Here is a 19,686-nt window from a genome sequence, read left to right as displayed (position 1 = left end):
CATTCTGGTTCCTGGCTATCCAAGGCCCTACAGCTCTTCTCAGTTCCTGCCCTGGCTGTAGTAAACAAGGGATGTACTTCCTGATAAGACCCCTCACCATCAAAGTCACCTGTAAGCTGAGGAGACCAGGTTCTAAGATGCCAGGTTCCCAGATTCTTGGCCATAACCCCTCCCCGCAGCAACCCCCCCCCCCAGCAACCTCTAGTGTCTCCTTAATAGGTAACTTCTCCCAGATCTTAGTTGCTATGGGAAGCCCTTACATTTTGTGTTCTGTGGATTATGACTACCTTTGCTTTCTCAAAAAATGAAGTTTGTTATTTGCTTTGCTCCACTGTGCTTGTGATTTTGTAGGATTTCCTCGATACAGATAGATACGAAGAACTACACTATGATGTTCAAAATCTTTTAACATACTGCTTCTCAAACTTTAATATGCATATGACTCAAATAAGGATGAAGTTAAAATGCAGGTCCTAATTGAGTATGTCTGGTTGGGACCTGAGACTCTGCATTTCTAACAAGTTCCCAAATAGGGCTGATATTATTACTATATGGATCATCATTTAAGTAGCAAGAATATAAGCTACTTAATGTAAATCTATGGCTTTTATTTTTTTCTGAAGATGAATTTTTTAAGTTATGAACTCATAAGAAAGATATAGGACAATATTTATCAAGAGATCGCCATGGATAAATTTATGTAATCCCCCTAATAGCCCCACAAAACAGATACTACCACTCCTATCACCATTTTACAGATAAGTAAAAGTATGGATTAAGTAACTCATCACAACATAGTAAACAGCAGAGACAGAGTGAAGAGCAGGCAGTCTTAACTCTTGAGCCCTTGTTTATACCCACTATGTTGTACTACTCCCAAAGATTTCAGTAGTATTTCTTCTAAGCTAATTAAAGTGAATACAGTTATACACCTGGCAGGTGACTAAGGAAAGCTTCAAATAATGTTTTACCTTATTCAAACTTCACAAGTATTCTCTTAGATAAATAGATGAAAATACAAAAATGAACATGATTTTTCTTTTACCAAATGATTTTATTAGTAAGATTAATTGCTCCATAGAGAAATGCTTTCCTGCGCTACTGGGAGAAGGTATTACCACTGAAAGCAGGGATCTGTTTCAAAATCCTATTCAATGGGGTACTCAAATTTGACTATTTCACTGAAAAAACTCTTTAAAACTTTGTTGGACAAAGTATTTACATGACTTATTCTTAGCAATATAACATATCACAGTGATTTTAAAGAGACATTATCATAGGAGATTCAGTGCTTTGATTACAAGAAAGAACAAAAACTGAAAATGGCTCTGTATAGACAGTTGAGCAACTGATAAAATTCTCCTGAGGAAAGCATAGTAAGATCACAAATAATGACAATGAATCAACCAAGATAATCAATATTTATTATGCTAAGATATCTATAAATAATATCTTTACTTTTATAAATAGTTATTACACTACTGGTAAGAGAGACTTTAACATACTTAAATTTTATCTGAGATAATTAACAATGACTTACTTAAAAGGAACATGTGAAGAGGACTTCTAATTATTTCCAGCCTACAGCTAAGCAAGTGATTCTCCAATGCTACAAAAACCTCACTGTAATAGTGAGAGTTGGAGACAGTAATTAAGCTTCTCCTTTGCAGCCAAACTGAGAACACTACACAAAATCCTGCTTATTCTTCAATCTTAGTATAACAGATAATTATAATTCTTTTCTCTCTCTATATATACACACACACACACACACATATATATATATAACATCAAGGTTCACACTGTTCAAAGGTATACAATTACCCTAGGTTTAAGAGGTTTTACTGTTGGAATATCAGTTCCTTCAGCTCTTTGTCTGCTCGAATCAAAAGTCTTCCGTTTTTTAGTGGCAGTTTTCTGGCAAATGGGTCCATGTTTTTTCTGTTAAGATGAATAAAAGCAATGTATCATTTTCATTTCTATACAAGGGAAGATTTTAAATTGTTATTTTAGACCAGTTTAAAAATCTGATGATAAAATAAAGAATAGTAAATAATAATTCATAAATAAGACATACCTTGCTTTCACTAAAATTGTTAAAATGTATATATAATGCATGCTACTAGTTATATTTGTCACAGCAATAAAGTAGAGCTAAATACTCTTTCAAAATTGTATTGAGTTATTTAATATTCTTGTTTCACAATGCTTAGAATAAAGGTAATAATTTCAACAAGTCAAGCTGTTTGAGTGGGGAAAAAGTTATTTTCATTATTAAATACCTGAAAATAAATATTGTATATGTATTAAATACATATACATATACAGTAATAAAATACAGTGCAGTAATAAAATACTGTACTGTATTTTAAATGCCCCAAAATAATGTATATAGAGAATGCATTTGTGTTCGGATTACAATAGTTAATATAGTAGTTTAGATTACTAAAGTTAACAAGATTATGTTAACATAAAGTGAACATAAAATAATAGGACAAAGTGGTCAGATTTGTATCCTTGTGCCCTTCCTCCACAATCACTCCTTTCCTCCCTCTGGAACTCAAGTTTTCTACCATTCTTTACCCAGGACTTTCCTTGCGCTATCTAGTGGTGCACTCCTACAGGTATTTTTCTTCTTAACATGGTTGACAACTTACTCATTCAATCATTCACTTATTTATTCATTTTAAAAACATTACAATGGAAGCTCTCTTAACTGACCTCCAGTTAATCTCCCAGATAAATAATACTTCTCCCTCCACTAAATAAAACATGTTGACTGATGACATCAGTGCACTAAATGCACCTGTTTTCTTCTGTATTCTGATAAACACTAACTGAATAAGCTGGAGCTCTTAAACTTCTCTTGGGACAAGAGGAAACGTCAGAACTGGTAGGTTCGGTGTCATGGGGCCTCTTATATTTTTCAATACACAATCAGTAATCAATTGTTTTACATACTTGTTTTCATTGTGACAAACAAGCACTGTAATTATAGCTATTAGAATAAAATCTTCTAAATATTAAAAGTGTGGCTAGCAGGTGACTTTCTAATGGATGCCTGTTTTCATATTGAGTTGTCTATGTCAAAAGTATGTAGCGCTTGTCCCCCAAACTGAGGTATTACACAAGCTGGAGTTGTTACAGTGATTACATCATGTCATTAAATCTATTACATAAGTAAATGAGGGCAAAAAAGAATTTTTTCTATGAAAACCCAGCTGAATGCTTTGAAAATGACTTGAAAAATACTGAATTGATTTTAAAAATTGCCAAATTAAGGGTGAGAAAGCTATTTTTGTTTAAAAAAAAATTGAGAAAGCGTTGTCATTTCAGAGGAATTGGAGTTGCCTGGGCACTGCTATCCTCAGGCAGCTTCTGTGGGTGCGGTGCACGTGCCCCCTGGGCAGATTCACCCCTGGCACAAAAGCAGGGCAGGGAGCAGCAGGATTTTTTTCTGATCAAGAAGAAAGGTCAGCTTATAGTCCAAGAATGAATGTTCACTGTGGCAGTGAGACGGACAGGTTACTGCAGCAGACCAGCTGCCTGGTGGATGAAACCTCAGCTGCAGCCCAAGAAAAAGAAACAAATAGCCTGATTTCTGGTCTTCAAAATCTTATCCTCTGGGTCCCAGGAATAGTGACCTTTCACTTGACTATGCCTCTGAGCTAGCACGTCTTCAGTTCCCTCACATAATGCCAATTTCCAAACACATCAAAGACTCTTGCTTCTTCCAAAGTAGGAGTAAATGAAACCATGAACCAACGCTTTATTGCTCCAGAACGATCTGGAAACTGGCTTTAGCAGTAATGTTCATTCCCAGTACCAGAGACAGTGATACCTTTTGTAGATGGCGCACGTTTTGTGAGGAATCCACAAATTTCCACGGCTCATCTGTATACCAGTTGGGAAGGACATTTCGACAAGGAAGAGAGAACAACTTCACGTGGCCCAATGAGAAGGGGGAGTGAGATTGCTGAAGGAATTAGTGCAATTGTCTTTCAAACTGTGCTGGATTACAAAACTGGTATCACCACTTGTCCTGATGACATCTCTATCCCAGAGATACCTACGGTCTGGGATAGAGATGATTACCTCTGCATAAGCGCTTCAACACTATCTGAAACGAAGGTCTGAGTGGTTTACTGAATTAACTGACAAATGAGAATGCTCTCAAGCAGTTTGGTCACTTCCTTGAAGAACTGATCCTGCCCATCAGGGTGGGCTGTGCCAAGAAAGGGGAGAGAGAGTGCCACACTGTGTGATGAATGAGGATTCTGTAGACTGGGATGAAGACCACCCACCCCCCTCCCATTAGGGAGGAAAATTCCCAAATTCTTTATAGCTTCACACTCTACAGATTCTTCAAATATATTGAGAATCAGAATGTTGCAAAAACAGGGCCTGAAAACCATCCACATTGGAATTGACAATTACCCTACTTGTAAAGAAAAAATTAAGAGACGACCAAGTGGCTGATCTGAAGTAATCTATAATTATGTGCAGTGCACCTTTATCCAGATGTCATGGGAAAAGCAAGAAGGAAACAGTTGCCAAGTGGCTCTCCAGTGTGTTTGGAGCAAATCCCTCACTAATCTGGTAGCTGCCAGAAAAGATGTCTTGCAGGGGATATTAAAGCATCGCCTGCCCCCAAGTGGATAAACTTGACTAGCTCAATGCCCCACTTGCTCAGATGGCTTCTAACAACTTTTAGGATTAGGGCCAGCTATGGGTCCACCCTTCTTTGAAGCTTTTCTCTGTCTGGGCTGCCCAAAGCCAATCTTACCCATGAGTAACCGGCATGCTTTCCCACTATCCTTTCCCTTTCTCCCATAATTAATGTGCATCCTTTTCAGTATATCTGCATCTCTGGCAGGGGATAAAAAAACACTTACTGGTAATTAAGGTACAAGCTTTGCAGCAGCCCTGGTAACTTAAAAATTTACGCCTGCTACTGTTCACTGAATCTTTGCATAACTGCAAAAGCAGAGAAGAAAGTCAAGACTCTTGTTGCCCCATATTCAGCAAAATAGTTCTCATCCTTTATGCTTTGTTCTTGGCTTTTGTGTGTTTTGTTTTACATCAGGCACATTACTTAGCAGTAAAGGGACCAAACTTAAAAGGAGACCATCTCTATCTTCTACAAATAGGCACTTACAGCATACTCATTAGAGGTTAATAAAGATGCCATTCTTGGTGACATCTATGCCCAGACTGCATCAGGGAAGAACTAGGCTCTCATTCAAAATGTCCAAAAGGAAATTCTTAGGTGCTTAAATTCAGTTTTGTTTTTTCATTAATTCAATGAATAATGCAAAACCACACAGATTCTGTGACAGGAAGGATAATGGCATAACAATGTTTATGAAACCTTGGCTTCATGGTGTTTGAGCCTAAATAAATTGATTATTAATTTTGAAGGAAACTCAACTCAAGTAGAAGAACCTCTCCAAATCAGGCCACTTTAATTATCCTGGCTTAGAATCTGGTGTGAAGCCACAGGTCTTCACCCTAGAGCAGCATGTTGCTATAGGTGTGGCTGGGAGACCTCAGATATGATTTAAAGGTCTTTAAGATGTGGGCAAAATTCTCACAAGGGCTCAGTTTCTCAATAGGGAGACTTAAAACAGCTCCAGTGAGGGAGCATTTGGGGTAAAGCAGATGGGGAAATATCACCTGTCCAGGACTGGCCCCAGTACAGGATTTTTCTTTTCATATTTATGGAATTTTTTTTGGATACCAGAATATTTTAAATAGCCTATCAGCTGCTCATACTGGGTAAGAAACCATACTAATGTCATCCCCAAAGAAAGGATGAGTTGAGGGGAAACGAAAACTAGTAATAGGGTTTGATCTGTCAGCTACGTGTTAATGCATAGTGTATGACAACCCAGATCACTCTCTCCCCAGCACTGAACCACCCTCTCCGATGTCCCCATGGCTAGAGCCAGATGTGTCATGGGATTACCTCCCATTTTGTGGTACAGGCTGGCCTTCCAATCACCTACCCAGAGCATTTACTCATCATAAATTATGAAGAGGCACACAGTTTCCTTCAAGTTCTTTAAGGTAAGAGCAGGACTGGTGTTCTTAAATTCTATTCCTGTAAGATACTACAGGGCTAGCTATTGATTCTGTTTATGATTGCACTAGTCACAGACTCCAAAGGTGAAGTCAGATGGGTGTTGAAAGATACACTTTCCAGGCTTAAAGAACAAGAATGTCTTAACTCTGTGCATGTGGTTAGAATCATAGTGGAAATCAATGCACTGTTCCTTCCTCTGTAAAAAGTAATAGGGGTCACACTGAACCATCCGCCCTCTATAGATTTTGGATTACTACTGGCATCCACTTGTAAGGCTGATGGCCAGGGTTAAGGTTTAGGGTTAGGGTTACTTTGCAGCCAGAGGGTAGGTTTTATTTCCGTGAACCTACTGGCTCATACTTGAGGTCAGGTTTGGCTGTGACCTTACCAATATACATTCATTCCCACTAATAGTTGACCAGCCTAGTAATTGTTTAATGGTGCTTTCTTTACACTTTTCAGTTGACTTCCATGTCATCACAAAGGAAATTTGACCGTTTGTGTAGTCTGTGATACATATAACTCCTATTATACAGCTAATGTATTTTTAACATTTAGTAAGTGTCAACACACTGAAGCTAATACTCTAATTTAATTAGTCCTTGCTTAGGTAGAAAGCCAGGTATGAAAGGACGGCATGTACTTAATACTTTTTTTCTATGTATATAATTAATTTACTCAGGCTTTCAAGAACTAGATCTTTTTTCCCCAAATTGTGTTAATGTGCTTTTGGCCCCAACCCCATGGAACACCTGTGGAGGTGAATCTGCCAGTGTCACCAAGTGGTGGTAACTAAGGTTCCTGCTGAAGAGGGTAGTCCCTCCTGCACCCCCTGTTCTCCTATCCTGGAGCTCAACATCACTGTAATTTGGATGCTCCTCTTAGTCATAGCAGCTCTGTTGCCAGGGCCAGGACGTTCTTCAGGACCTCTCAGCCCTCGCAGGGATGTGGGCTGGGTTGCAGTCATTCCCTTCCGAGTCAGTTACTGGCCACTTGAGCAAGAAATATTTTTAATAAAAAAGGTGGGACTCAGGTTTGGTGTTTCTTCTAAGTGCCTAAATAAGTAAGCCAGGCAGTTTATACAGAAACATTTTCATGCAGAAAGGGTTTTACCCATATTGATTTACTCGGAGGTATCTTAGCAAGCCAAAACCAACCTGAATTTGAAGTTTAGATACAAGTTTCTGTCTGCATCATATCAGTTGATGCAGTATAGTTGAGTAGGGAACATTTGCTATTGAGGACTTGGAGAGTAGTGAGGAAGGAGACAGTGTTAAAATGTGTCTGGTGACATGATTTAATGATTTCTCCAAAGTGGAGGCAATGTATTGAAAGAATGACAGCAAAAGGTAACAAAGCTAGAGAGTAGCTGGATTACTACACACAATATGAAATAGCCAATATTATTTTAAAGTAAAATCCAAGAGAATGGTGTGCTATCTAATGTATACAGAAATAAGGAGTTCTAGCCAAGATGGAGGCATGTGGGTAGAAACACTGTGCTTCTTTGCACAACCAAAAGAAGGATAACAACCAATTTAAAAACAATAAACAACCAGAAATGCCAGAAAATCAAACTGCATGGAACTCCGACAACCGAGGAGTTAAGGAAACATTCATCCAGACCAGTAGGAGGGGCGGAGATGGGCAGCCCAGCTGAGAGGATGCATAGCAAGGCGGCATATGGGAGAGGTGGGGCTGTCTGAATGGCAAATAAAGACTCAATACCTCTAGCTCTGGAATCCTGTGGGAGTTGCAAAGGCAGAGTAAACTCCCAGTCTCACAGGAGAGTTCGCTGGAAAGTGGGATGAGAGCAGAGCCAGCTAGCAACATTGTTCCCTCTCTGACCCCTCCCCCACAGAGTGCCACAACACAGCTAAGAGGGTTGCCCCACCCTGGTGAATACCTAAGACTCCAACCCCTTACAACATAACAGGTGCGCCGAGACAAAGAAATAATGGCCCAAATGAAAAACAGATCAAAACTCCAGAAAAAAAGAGCTAAGTGACTAGGAGATAGACAACCTATCTGATGCAGAGTTCAAAACACTGGTAATCAGGATGCTCACAGAACTGATAGAGCCTGGTCGCAAAATGAAGGAAGAAATGAAGGCTATGCAAAGTGAAGTAAAGCAAAATATACAGGGAACCAACAGCGAAGGGAAGAAAACTAGGACTCAAATCAACAATTTGGAACAAAAAGAAGAAATAAACATCCAACCAGGACGGAATGAAGAAACAAAAATTCAGAAAAATGAGGAGAGGCTTAGGAACCTGAGACAACTATAAACATTCCAACATCTGAATCACAGGGGTGCCAGAAGAAGAACGAGAGCAAGAAATTGGAAACTTATTTGAAAAAAATAATGAAGGAAAACTTCCCCAATCTGCAGAAGAAAATAGACTTCTAGGAAGTCCAGGAAGCCCAGAGAGTCCCAAAGAAATTGGACCCAAAGAGGAACACACCAAGGCACACCATCATTAAGTTACCCAAGATTAAAGATAAAGAGAGAATCTTAAAAGCAGCAAGAGGAAAGGAGAGAGTTACATACAAAGGAGTTCCCATAAGACTGTCAGCTGATTACTCAAAAGAAACCTTGTGGGCAAGAAGGGGCTGGAAAGAAATATTCGAAGTCATGAAAGACAAGGACCTACATCCAAGATTACTGTATCCAGCAAAGCTATCATTAAGAATGGAAGGGCAGATAAAATGCTTCCCAGATAAGGTCAAGTTAACAGAGTTCATCATTACCAACCCCTTATTACATGAAATGTTAAAGGAACTTATCTAAGAATTAGAAGAAGATCAAAAACTATGAACAGTAAAATGACAACAAACTTATAAGTATCAACAACTGAATCTAAAAAACAAAAACAAAAACTAAGCAAACAAATACAACAGGAACAGAACCACAGAATGAAGTTCACATGAAGGGTTAACAGCGGGGAGGGGAAGAATGGTTGAGGGGGAAAGGTACAGGGAATAAGAAGCATAACTGGTAGGCATAAATAAGACAGGGGGAGGTTAAGAATAGTACGGGAAACACAGAAGCCAAACAATTTATATGTACAACCCATGGACATGAACTAAGGGAGAGGCAGAATGATGTTGGGGGGGGGGTATAGGGCAGAGTGGGGATAAAGGGGAGAAAAAAATTTGGACAACTGTGATAGCATAATCAATAAAATATATTTAAAAAAAGAAAGAAAGAAGACCAGGAAGGATATTTGCAAATGGTGTTCCGAGAGGTCCTTGTGTAAGTAAAAACAATCAGAAAACAAACTTTAATTCAAACTGTCAGTGTGATATGGAGCCCTTTTTATCGAGTAAAAGTAGAAAAAAGGGGTGGGAGTGATTTATTCAATACCACTTCTTGCAATCACTCTGAAACTGTTAACGTGGACATAGTGAGTTCAGAAAGCAAACCTGATGCTTTCATGGGAGATGGAGCCACATTCATGCCTTGGTTGGGACCACCTCTGCAGAACATTTCCTCTTAAAGGCAAAATGTCTTCAGTTTTGCCTCTTTACTTTGTATTTAAAGTTGCGCATGTTCACCTAACAGTGTTTACAAAATCCTTGGCATGCTTTTTTAATAATAAAATACTATCATTTGAAAAAAGAGAGGACTCTGTAGTCAGATTGACAGTTATGGATCATTAATCCCTCACTTTGCTTTAAAGAAAAAAACTGGAAATATTAAGAGTATAAAAAGTGCTATATAGCAGAATTCTAATCAAAGGATCCATATTCAAAGAAAATCTTTACATCAAAATGTTAATAGATGTCCATTTATATTTGAAGGTACAAAAAATATGTAAAGTACATAGGCATTTTTCTTATTCTCTATTTAGATGGGCATTTTATATTAAAATCAGTTAAAAGTGCTTTTATTTGTATATACTAAGTATCAAAAAGTATCCAGAGAATGCTTAATATATTTCAGGTGCACTTTTAATTGAAAACAATTTTTCTTTGGACTATTTCAAACATATATAACTATTAAGAAAATAGTGCAATGAACTCCCTGTTATTCATCACTCTGCTTCAATAATTACAAACATTTTAGCAATCTTGTTTTGTCTATCCCAGTTTTTCCTGAAGTACTTTACTTTTTAAAGATTTTATTTATTTATTTTTAGAGAGTTGGTAAAGGAGGGAGAAAAAGTGGGAGAGATACATTGACCAGTTGCCTCTTGCACACCCCCAACTGGGTACCTGACCCACAATCCAAATGTGTGCCCTGACCAGGAATCAAACCAGAGACCTTTTTGTTTGCAGGCCAGTGCTCCATCCACTGAGCAACACCAGGCAGGGCATTTTTCCTGAAGTACTTTAAAGCAAATACCATACATTATATGTCATTCTGTACCTTTAAATACAGTGTGTATTTCTAATAGTTTTGTTTGTTTTTGTTACTATCCCCACAACGAACGGAACACTTTAACACTTTAATAGAGAAATTTTGAAGACCAATCAAACTCTGAAGGGAAAAAGACCATCATGGAAGAAAGACATTGATGGAACTTACACCCCTGAACAGTATCTCTTCCAATTATTCCAGACGTTCTTTCCATGAGAGTTGTCCAAAAGAAATGAACAATTACTGATCTATCAAAACCGAAAGGAAAAAGAGTACTCACTAATGCCACTGGAAAAAATGTTCTTCCACAAATCTTACAAGGTAATAATTCTCCAACTTGGACACTTCCATTTTCTAAAACAGAAAAGATTTTTGTCAATAAATTCTATGTTCAAATTGTGAAACTTCCCATTTTTAATGTCCTCTCTTAACTTCAAAATGTAAACTGTCAGTTCTTGTGAAAAATGCCTTCTTTCATTTGAAATAAATGACATCATCAATTTAAATGGGAACCAGACTCAGAGTTTATCAGTGGTCAGAAAGGCCACGCCAAATACAGAAGTCATGATTTAAAGATAACCAAACTGATTTGTTGGAAGTATCTTATTTACTTTTAACCAAATCAATTTATCTTATTCTCTTAATTTACAGCATATGTCTATTGTAAATTACTAAACTTTAAAAATCAAATTTATCTTAAGGTTAATATTACATATTATTAATATTCAAAGCACTAAGAAATAACACTAGTGATCAGTGAGGTGGCTTCCTGAGATAATCTAGGATGAAAAGATGACATGATAGTGTACAGAGAAAACCCTATAGACTCCACCAAAAAACTACTCGACCTAATAAATGAATTTGGCAAAACAGTGGGATACAATGTCAATATTCAGAAATCAAAGGCATTTTTGTACACCAAAAATGAAATATCACAAATCAGGAAAAAAATTCCCATTTGATATAGCAACAAGAAAAATAAAATACCTAGGAATAAACCTAACCAAGGAGGTAAAAGACCTGTACTCAGAAAACTCCACAACACTGAAGAAAGAAATTAAGGAAGACGCAAACAAATGGAAACATACCATGTTCATGGATTGAAGGAAAATAATCTTGTTCTGTTTAACATCATATAATAGGTAGTATAATGCTTTAAGGAAAAGATCCATCTATTTACTATGCAAACAGACATATTATGTGAATTGTTCATTATTTTATATATATTATATTAACATTCATAGTCTAGCAAGTTGAGATATTCTGACCTTATGGACACAAATTCATTAAGCTAGAAGTAGCTGAAACTTCTACTCAATCAAAAATTAATACGTATATCATGTACTTTCATGCAACAGATTTGTTATGGAAATGATAAAAACTATATTCTTTGTGATTCTACATAACTGAGTCAATTTGTCATTTTATTATCAAGCAAAATATCAAACCTAAATTTATTTCCATACCTGCAATTTTCTAAAAATGATACTTGAACCTATACCTTTACCATATTTTCTGCTGAATATTTTACTGTTACAATTCTTTTATCATATGAAAGACAAATAGAAAAACATTTTCTTTTAGAAGTAACAAACTCGTGCATTAAGTACAATTATGCTTCATATAATTTGTTCTAAGGCATTTATTTAATAGGTTCACAGAAAACTAATTAGGAAAATCAAAACAGACGTTTGTGGGAATACAATCAAACAGTAACAGACGAACTGTTTGACATCTCATTCTCCTAATACTCTACTGCCCTATTTTAGTAGAAGGTAGTGAGTATGTGTCACTTCAGATGGAGGCAATGTCTGTGGTGGAGTTAGGGAGTGGACACTACAAAAACAAAGCTAAGATTTGCCTGATTTGTCCTTCTCCAATACCAGAGGCAAAGTTATTTTGGTAAAACAACTCCACTTACCTGGATCACTTAATTCCACTTGCTGAAATACATCAGGTACATTAAAATAAAAACATCTTTAAATTATGGTCAAAGTGATATCACATACTGCATAATCTATTAGGCTTGCTTATTTATAGTTTTCATTCATTCCTTTCAATTTTAAGCACATGATATAAAAATTCATGAAAACAAAATGTCAAAAAGTATCCCATATTTTACTTGCTTCAAAGTACATTTCAGTATCTCCTTGTTGAAGAGAAGGCAAAATCTTATAAAAATTAGCTGTTGAGAAAAATCAGCTCAACATATGGAAATAATGTGAGTGTGTACTTGGGCGCGTGCCTGCCAAGTAACAGTGACACAGGCTGGAATGACAGAATCACTGCTCTCATAAAACCAACAGTCTACATGATTCACGTCTTCATATACCTAAGGACCAAATCATCTTTTTTTTTTAATTCAAAAACTCAAAACTTAACAGCAACTAGAAAACTATAATATAATAAAATACAACTCCTGGGATTAATTCCTACAAATTATCAAACATGTTCAAATTGTCTTTAAAGAAAAAGAAAAAGAAAATCACGATCACTAAAAGGCATAAGAGTTATAGTATTAATGAAAATTAACTTAAAAACAATTATCTCAAAAAATAAAAAAAAATTACTCCATTCAAAATAAATAAAATAAAGACATAAATTTATAATTTCCTCATATTAGCTGATCTTAGGGCATAGCTTTATAAGTCATTACTGATCATATAGGCAGCCTCAGTTAAACGAGGATAAAACATCAGCTCACTCTAACATTTCAGAGGATCAACTGAGATGTTACATATAAAAATGCTTCACAACAAATGATATAAAAAGACAGTGCTCTCCAGGGCATGCAGACAAACTCCACTAATCTCTCCAGAACAGGAAAAGCTAGCAAATTCTTCATCTTATAAGAATACAGTACAGAGATCATATTCAGAGAGGTGATTAGTATAGCAGAGAGCAAACACTGTGGAAAGAAGCACTCAAACTGATGTACAGAACAAAGTAATTAAGTACTTTAATAGTCTAAAACTATCAAGATGTCAATGTCTCCTTACAATATTTATCCTGCATACATTATTGAGTCATCAGGAGTTTCTGTATTTAGCAACTTGAAACCTACATGATAATAAGGCTTGAAATGGTATCTTTATACTATTACACAGGTGATGTGAAATAATATGCTGTTATTTAAAATAGTTATGACATTCTAAAATGTATAAATTTAAAAAATAGGAGAGAACATTTACAAAAGAAAAGAAATCCTGGAAATTAAGAGCTGAGCTGGCCTCTGTGTGTAGCATGTCTGTTTCCTAAGCATCTGAATGTAACCTTTAAAACTCAACAAGCCTCTCTTTTGAAGCAAATGGCATTTGTTATATCAACTTTCTCCCTACAGCTCCTTTTAAAAATCAAATTACTTCCAGTTCAACAATCTTTAATATCTCACAAGATTTCCCTTTGTCAGCTCATCCTAGATTTCAACATTCACACTTAGCCTGCTGAACACAATACCTTCACCCTCCACTCCACTTTAGTTCAGCAAAACACCCAAGGGTCCTCCTCTGGACTCTCAAAATACATAGGTCTCCAATCACAGACTTCTACCTCTCTGTAAATTACTTCTTGATCTCAGGGTGATTGCGTGTTCTTGATAACTGACCTCTGGCTGTACTTCCCTTTCTACCTAGTCCGAACCTGACTAGTCATTTCCACTACTTCGACCAATCATCCTCATAGCCCTTTCTCCACGATCAAATGTATGAAAAATTCTAAATGAAAAAAAAGGGTTTTCTTAAAACAGGACTTTTTCAGTCTTAAAAACAGATTCAGTAAGCTGTTATTTCCTCAACAGAAACCTTTTCTGCCCTGTCCCTCATCCCAACCCCCCGCCAAGATATTTAGGATCAATGTCCCGAATAGGACATTTTTGAAAATACATTTACTAACTAGCTTCTCTCTACTACCTCTCATTCACTCCCCATCTAAATTGCAGGCAAACTTTACTAGGTCTAATCACTGTATTAAAATAGATCCATTTGTGGCTTCAACAAGTACTACTTACTGAGCACCAATGAGGTGGGAAATGTTCTAAGAGGTGGGCAAAAAACAAAGACTCAGATGATAAAAACAAAGACTCAGATCTTCTGAAGCTTCTACTATTCTAATAGGAAAAACATAAACAAAAACAATTAAATATAAAAAATGGCCCTGGCTGGTATAGCTCAGTTGGTTGAGGCATCATCCTGTAACCAAAACGTTGCAGGTTCGATTCCCCCGTCAGGGCACATACCCAGGTTGCGCGTTTGATCTCTGGCCTGGGTATGTGCAGGAGGCAACCAATCACAATGAGAACATGTCCTCGGGTGAGGATTGAAAAAAAATGTGGGGTGGGTAGGGCGGGGAGACTAATGGGGAGACGGATAAATGCCAACTCGGGACCTATTAGGGAATATTAAAGAATTATTAAAATTGTTATGTCATTATGAAAAAATATGTAAATATTGAATTATAAAAATTATTTATCTCCCTTGCAATAATTTTAAATAAAGTGTCTTTTTTACTAAGTCTAAAAAATGTCAGGTGGTAATAAGCACAATGTAGAAAAATAGAGCAACGTAAAGGAAGGGAGGACAGTTTTAATGCTATGTATGTTTGTATTTGGGGAAAAGGGCAGAATCAGGGAAAGCTCCTTTACTTAGTGGACATTAGAGTAGAGACCTTAAGAAACACCATTCATGTGGTGTACTAATTGCCGAATTCAAAGGCCTCTTTTGAATCCTTATCCTACCGGACCTTTCTGTAGCATTAGGCACTGCTGAGCAATCCTTCCACCTTTAACATCCTTTCTCTCTTGGCTTCAATGTTTGTCTCTCCTAAGCCTAAGTTTTTCAGATCTCGAGCTAAGCAGAGTTTGATCTGGTTAGTACAACTTCTAGGAATACCAGGGGCCATAGGGTATTTTTCAGGTACATACTAAATATTAGTTTCTTTCCAACTGATTTTTCCTGACAGTGGTTAAATCTCCTTAAATATCCCCTCTACGGACACACACACTCCAATTTCGTCGTGCTCAAACCTACAGCATCTGTTCTGCCCAAGTTTCTTTTCTCATTTTGCTAAATACAACTTTCAGGAGAATGCATCCGTTTGCTATCATTTCTATGTTGCTAACTACTAAACTAAAAGCTCCAGAGGTACTTCCAAGTACCTATGAGACTTTTCTACCAGATATCCCTGAAATACCGCACAAACACATTTCAGAAGCCAAACTCATGACCTCATCTCCCCAACTTAGCCTTCCTCTTGGTTAAAGATATTAATATTACCTCTTAGTCCAAGCTAGAAAACTGCTTTATCTTTGATTCCTTTTCCTTTTCATATCCAGCAGTGACATCCCATCTTTCCAGTTCAGAAACGTCTTCTAATCTATCTTCCCTTTTCAGTTCCTGCTACCTTCCCCTTAGTTCAAATTCTCATCACATATGTATTTCCAGCCTCTCCCTTCTCCTAATACCCTGCTGCTATGATTATCTAGTGGGATTTCCCCCCAATCCCTTCCAAGCACTCCGTTTTATCTATACTGAACCACTCTTAAGCTCCTAAAGTACTTCCTGAACTTGAGGGGGCCTATGTATTAGGCACTTTGCTAAATACTTTATATATTACATCAGTTAATAATTAATATACTTCAGGCAGATTGGTATTTAATTGCTCCATTTGTTTATAGCTAACTGAGATTCAGATTAACTACACAAGTCATAGAGCTGAAAAGAAACAAAGCAAGGATCCTCTCCAGCACACTGGTTATTAAAACACCTGGCCTCTGTCTCAGTACCAAATACAATAAATACTAGATACATTAATAAAGATGAAGAATTACTCAGTAAACTAATGTGTTTAGGGAGAAACAAAACAAAGAAGAAGCTCTAATGGGACAGGATGGCTGTCTTTTGTAGATTAAGGGCTACACTGGGGAAGAGCAATCAGATCTGTCATTGGGTTTTAGGGGCAGTACACTAAGACCTACTAAGTGTAGCTGCCCATAAAGGATGGGCAGCTTGACTGATCTCTGTCACAACTGTTAATAACCTCTCATCAATGTGCTACAAAAGGAATGACAATGCTGTATATGTGGACAAAATCTGCATAGAGTTCATCATCTCTCCATTTTACCAATGAAAGCTTATGAGAGACTGGAACTCTCTCAAGTCTAGAACTACCTCTATTGCCTTTAGATATACCTTATACCTTAGGTCACAATATTTAGGTGAAAAGACATTAAAGGCTTTGCTCTAATTACCCACACAATGCAAAAGTGCTCAGATACAGTTTATACAAAATCATGAGAAATCGTTGATATGTGGTTTTAAAATACAGTGTTTTTAGCTTAATACCTCATCTCTTGACAATCTAAAAAACATATAGGTCCAGGAAAGCCAAAAATAATATAAGTTGTAAAAGATGAACATGCAAATAAGGTTATAAGAAAAAATATATGATATTAGAATTTTTCAGGGGTTCATATACTTGGTTTTACAATCAAGATTAGCCTGGTAACTGATCACAGCCAGAAACATGGGTCTAATGCCAAACATTGCAATACTTGCCCAATTATTATGACATGTGAAACAAACTCCTAAAGATTTTCTAATGGATACAGCAATATGATGTTTATTAGATAACTTCAACAAGTTAGACTTTAACTTCCAATAGGGTAAAAAAATTATCTATCATTGTATCAACATTTCTTAATCGAAGACACAGATGAATTACAGAATGGTACCCTTAAGACACAAACGTTTTGATCTTTGCAAAATGTTACTTAATAGGGACTGATTTTTAAAAAGAACAAAAGAGAAAGAAAGGCACTGTCCTAACTTCAACAAAAAACTCAGCTTTTTTAATTAGTTTAAACCATTTGAAATTATGAATATTCAATAGTCCTTCCCTACAAAAAGGACCAAAAAAAATCAAAATCAAAAAAAGAGGGAAGAGCAAATACTGTTTAACATGACACATCACAAGCTGGGCCCATTAAACATGTCCATCACAACACTATATACATCAGAATTCATGTATTTCTCCACTCATGTAATTGAATATTATATAATAGGTTTTCATTACATTTTAAAAGCATTCTTAGTAAGATTTCAGTAATAATGCCTTGGCACTGCTAAAATACAAAGTTCACTAAAATGTGGGCTTAATGAGAACAGGACTTTTTTACTTTTGGCTGCATCCCAGGGCCTACAGTAATGCTTATCATAGTCAAAGTCATTTATCTAACAAATATTTACTGAATCCCTACTTTGTATCAGACACTGTTTTAGGTGCTTAGTGTACATAAGAGAAAAATCAAATGAAGACCTTTGCCTTAATTACAAAGGAATAAATTAAAAATATGTAGAGAAAGTGTTCTAAAGGACATTATGTGTATTATAACCTGTGAGAATTCCAGAACCCAAGATCCTATTATGCTATAATACTATCATGTTTTAAAGTTCATTAAATTTTTTTTTAAAAGCTGCCCCTAGGACCCTATAAACAAAAGTATCTTAAAAGTAATAAGTACTATCACTATAATTCCTAGTTCATAGAAACTTGAATGACCTGACTAAAATGAATTAAGAACAAGACCTTCATTTTTTATAATATACCACAGTTGCCCACAAATAGACAATTATCATAATTCTTAATTATCGTCCTTAAGGTGTTTACTATAAGAACTTCACCTAAGAGCAAAAGCATGAAATATTGATCATGCTCATTATTACATTTGCTTTTTTGTGAGCTTAGGTCACTGTAGTTACTACTTTTCACTTGAAAACACAATCTGAAATAATTTATTCTTCAACATGCAATAATGCCTAGCGGCTCAATGCCTCCGCTTATTCTTAATTCTACCTGAATCTATTAGGAGGGGAAAAAAGAGCTAAATCCAAACAACAGTATCTTTGAATTCCACAAGCTTATTCTTCATCAGAAGGATTAACCACAATTTGAAAAAGAACCTTGAAACTGGTGTTGCCAATGCTAGTAGGGTGTTTTCTTTCTTTGTTGTTTTTAGGCGAATGCCATATTACAGAAGATAAAATGTGTAAAAGGGAATAGAGCAAAAAGAGAAAGAATTGGGAACAAAGCGAAATCAGAAGTCATGGTTACAGCACAAGGATAAACCCAAAAATAAAGAATCAAAGCTGGCTCTTCGTACACAGTCCTCGTGAACAAGCCCTTAAATCCTTCTGTTAATCTATTGTCCTAGCTGTAAAGCTGGCCAGTGACACTTCCTTGGAAGATGCTCTTGGCATCCTTCCCATAGAAGATGCTGTAGAAATGGTAAAACGGTTACCTAGGAAAACTGGCCAAGGAAAGTGTCAGAAGCTCAAGGCTGGAGACACACCCCAGGGCCCCAGCAGACGCTGGAGGTGGGGAGGCTGTGGACATTCATGTAGCGTTCACTTTGCAAGGAAAATAAAATCTGGCCAGAGGCTGTGATTACCAGTAGGACAGCAGGAGTCAGGCAAGACTAGAAAACTGCAGGAAGGGACTTGGAGGCGTGTGCCAGAGGGAGATCAGACGCCGGGTGGTGAACCCCAGCTGAAGACCATCCGAGGCGGCAGTCTAAGGGTCCTTAGACCCACGGCGTTGGGAGCTGTTGGGCTCCCACCCTCCCGCCCGGGCCTCCAGTGGTACCCGAGGGGTCCGCCGCTCAGACGCTGCCCTCGCCTCCTCGGTACCAGTGTCCAGGGCCCTGCAACTGCTACGGGCCCGGTCCAGCCGCCCGTCCTGCGTCCCTTTACCTCCTCACCTTCCAGTCCCTCCATTGCGCCACCGCCTCCGACTCCGGGACACTCCTCGGGCAGCGCCCACAGCCGTCCAGCTACGACAGTAGCAACGCGGCCGCACCTCCCACCCGCTAACATCCCGGGTTCCCATTGGTTGGGGCGGGGCGGGGCCTGCAAGGGGCGGGGCCTGGAGAGGCGCGCCGCTGGGGGACGCCGCCGCGCTGGTTTCCTGCTGCTGGCGTCCTGGTGATCCCACCGTAAACCTACTTGTCTCCCTGGTTTTCCGCCTCCCTAGTGAGCCTTTGTTCCACTCCAGCAACGTTACCCTCACAGCTCATTCCCGTGTTCAGCCAATCTCTGTACCGCCTGGGCTCCCGATTGCCCGTCCCTCAAGCAGTCTGCAGTTTTGTGTTCTGGGCTGCCCCTCTGAGTCAGCCAACAGGCAAACCAGACGCATGTCCTGAAGGTGGCACCATCTCCATTTTACACCCTTTGGTCACAAGTCTTGA

At 37.7% G+C, this 19,686-nt stretch overlaps 1 protein-coding gene and 1 pseudogene across 2 annotated transcripts in view; one reads left to right on the top strand and one right to left on the bottom strand.

Moving 5' to 3' along the window:
* Positions 1–19,275, bottom strand: part of ZC2HC1A (zinc finger C2HC-type containing 1A) — a 44,846-nt gene extending 25,571 nt beyond the window's left edge. For both annotated transcript variants that reach the window (XM_045186153.2, XM_024578296.3), the window contains exons 1-3: positions 19,201–19,275; positions 10,729–10,802; positions 1,825–1,941 (exon numbers count right to left, since the gene is read on the bottom strand). In XM_045186153.2, the coding sequence (XP_045042088.1) occupies positions 1,825–1,941; positions 10,729–10,802; positions 19,201–19,216 (207 nt within the window). In that variant the 5' untranslated portion in view covers positions 19,217–19,275. The remainder of the gene's footprint in view (positions 1–1,824; positions 1,942–10,728; positions 10,803–19,200) is intronic.
* On the top strand, positions 3,493–4,714 carry LOC112320820 (BTB/POZ domain-containing protein KCTD20 pseudogene; annotated as a pseudogene).
* Positions 19,276–19,686: the final 411 nt, after the last annotated feature.

The sequence above is a fragment of the Desmodus rotundus genome, chromosome 8 (genome assembly GCF_022682495.2).
Source record: "Desmodus rotundus isolate HL8 chromosome 8, HLdesRot8A.1, whole genome shotgun sequence".
Taxonomy (NCBI): Eukaryota; Metazoa; Chordata; class Mammalia; order Chiroptera; family Phyllostomidae; genus Desmodus; species Desmodus rotundus.
This window is presented reverse-complemented; position numbering and strand designations above follow the sequence as displayed.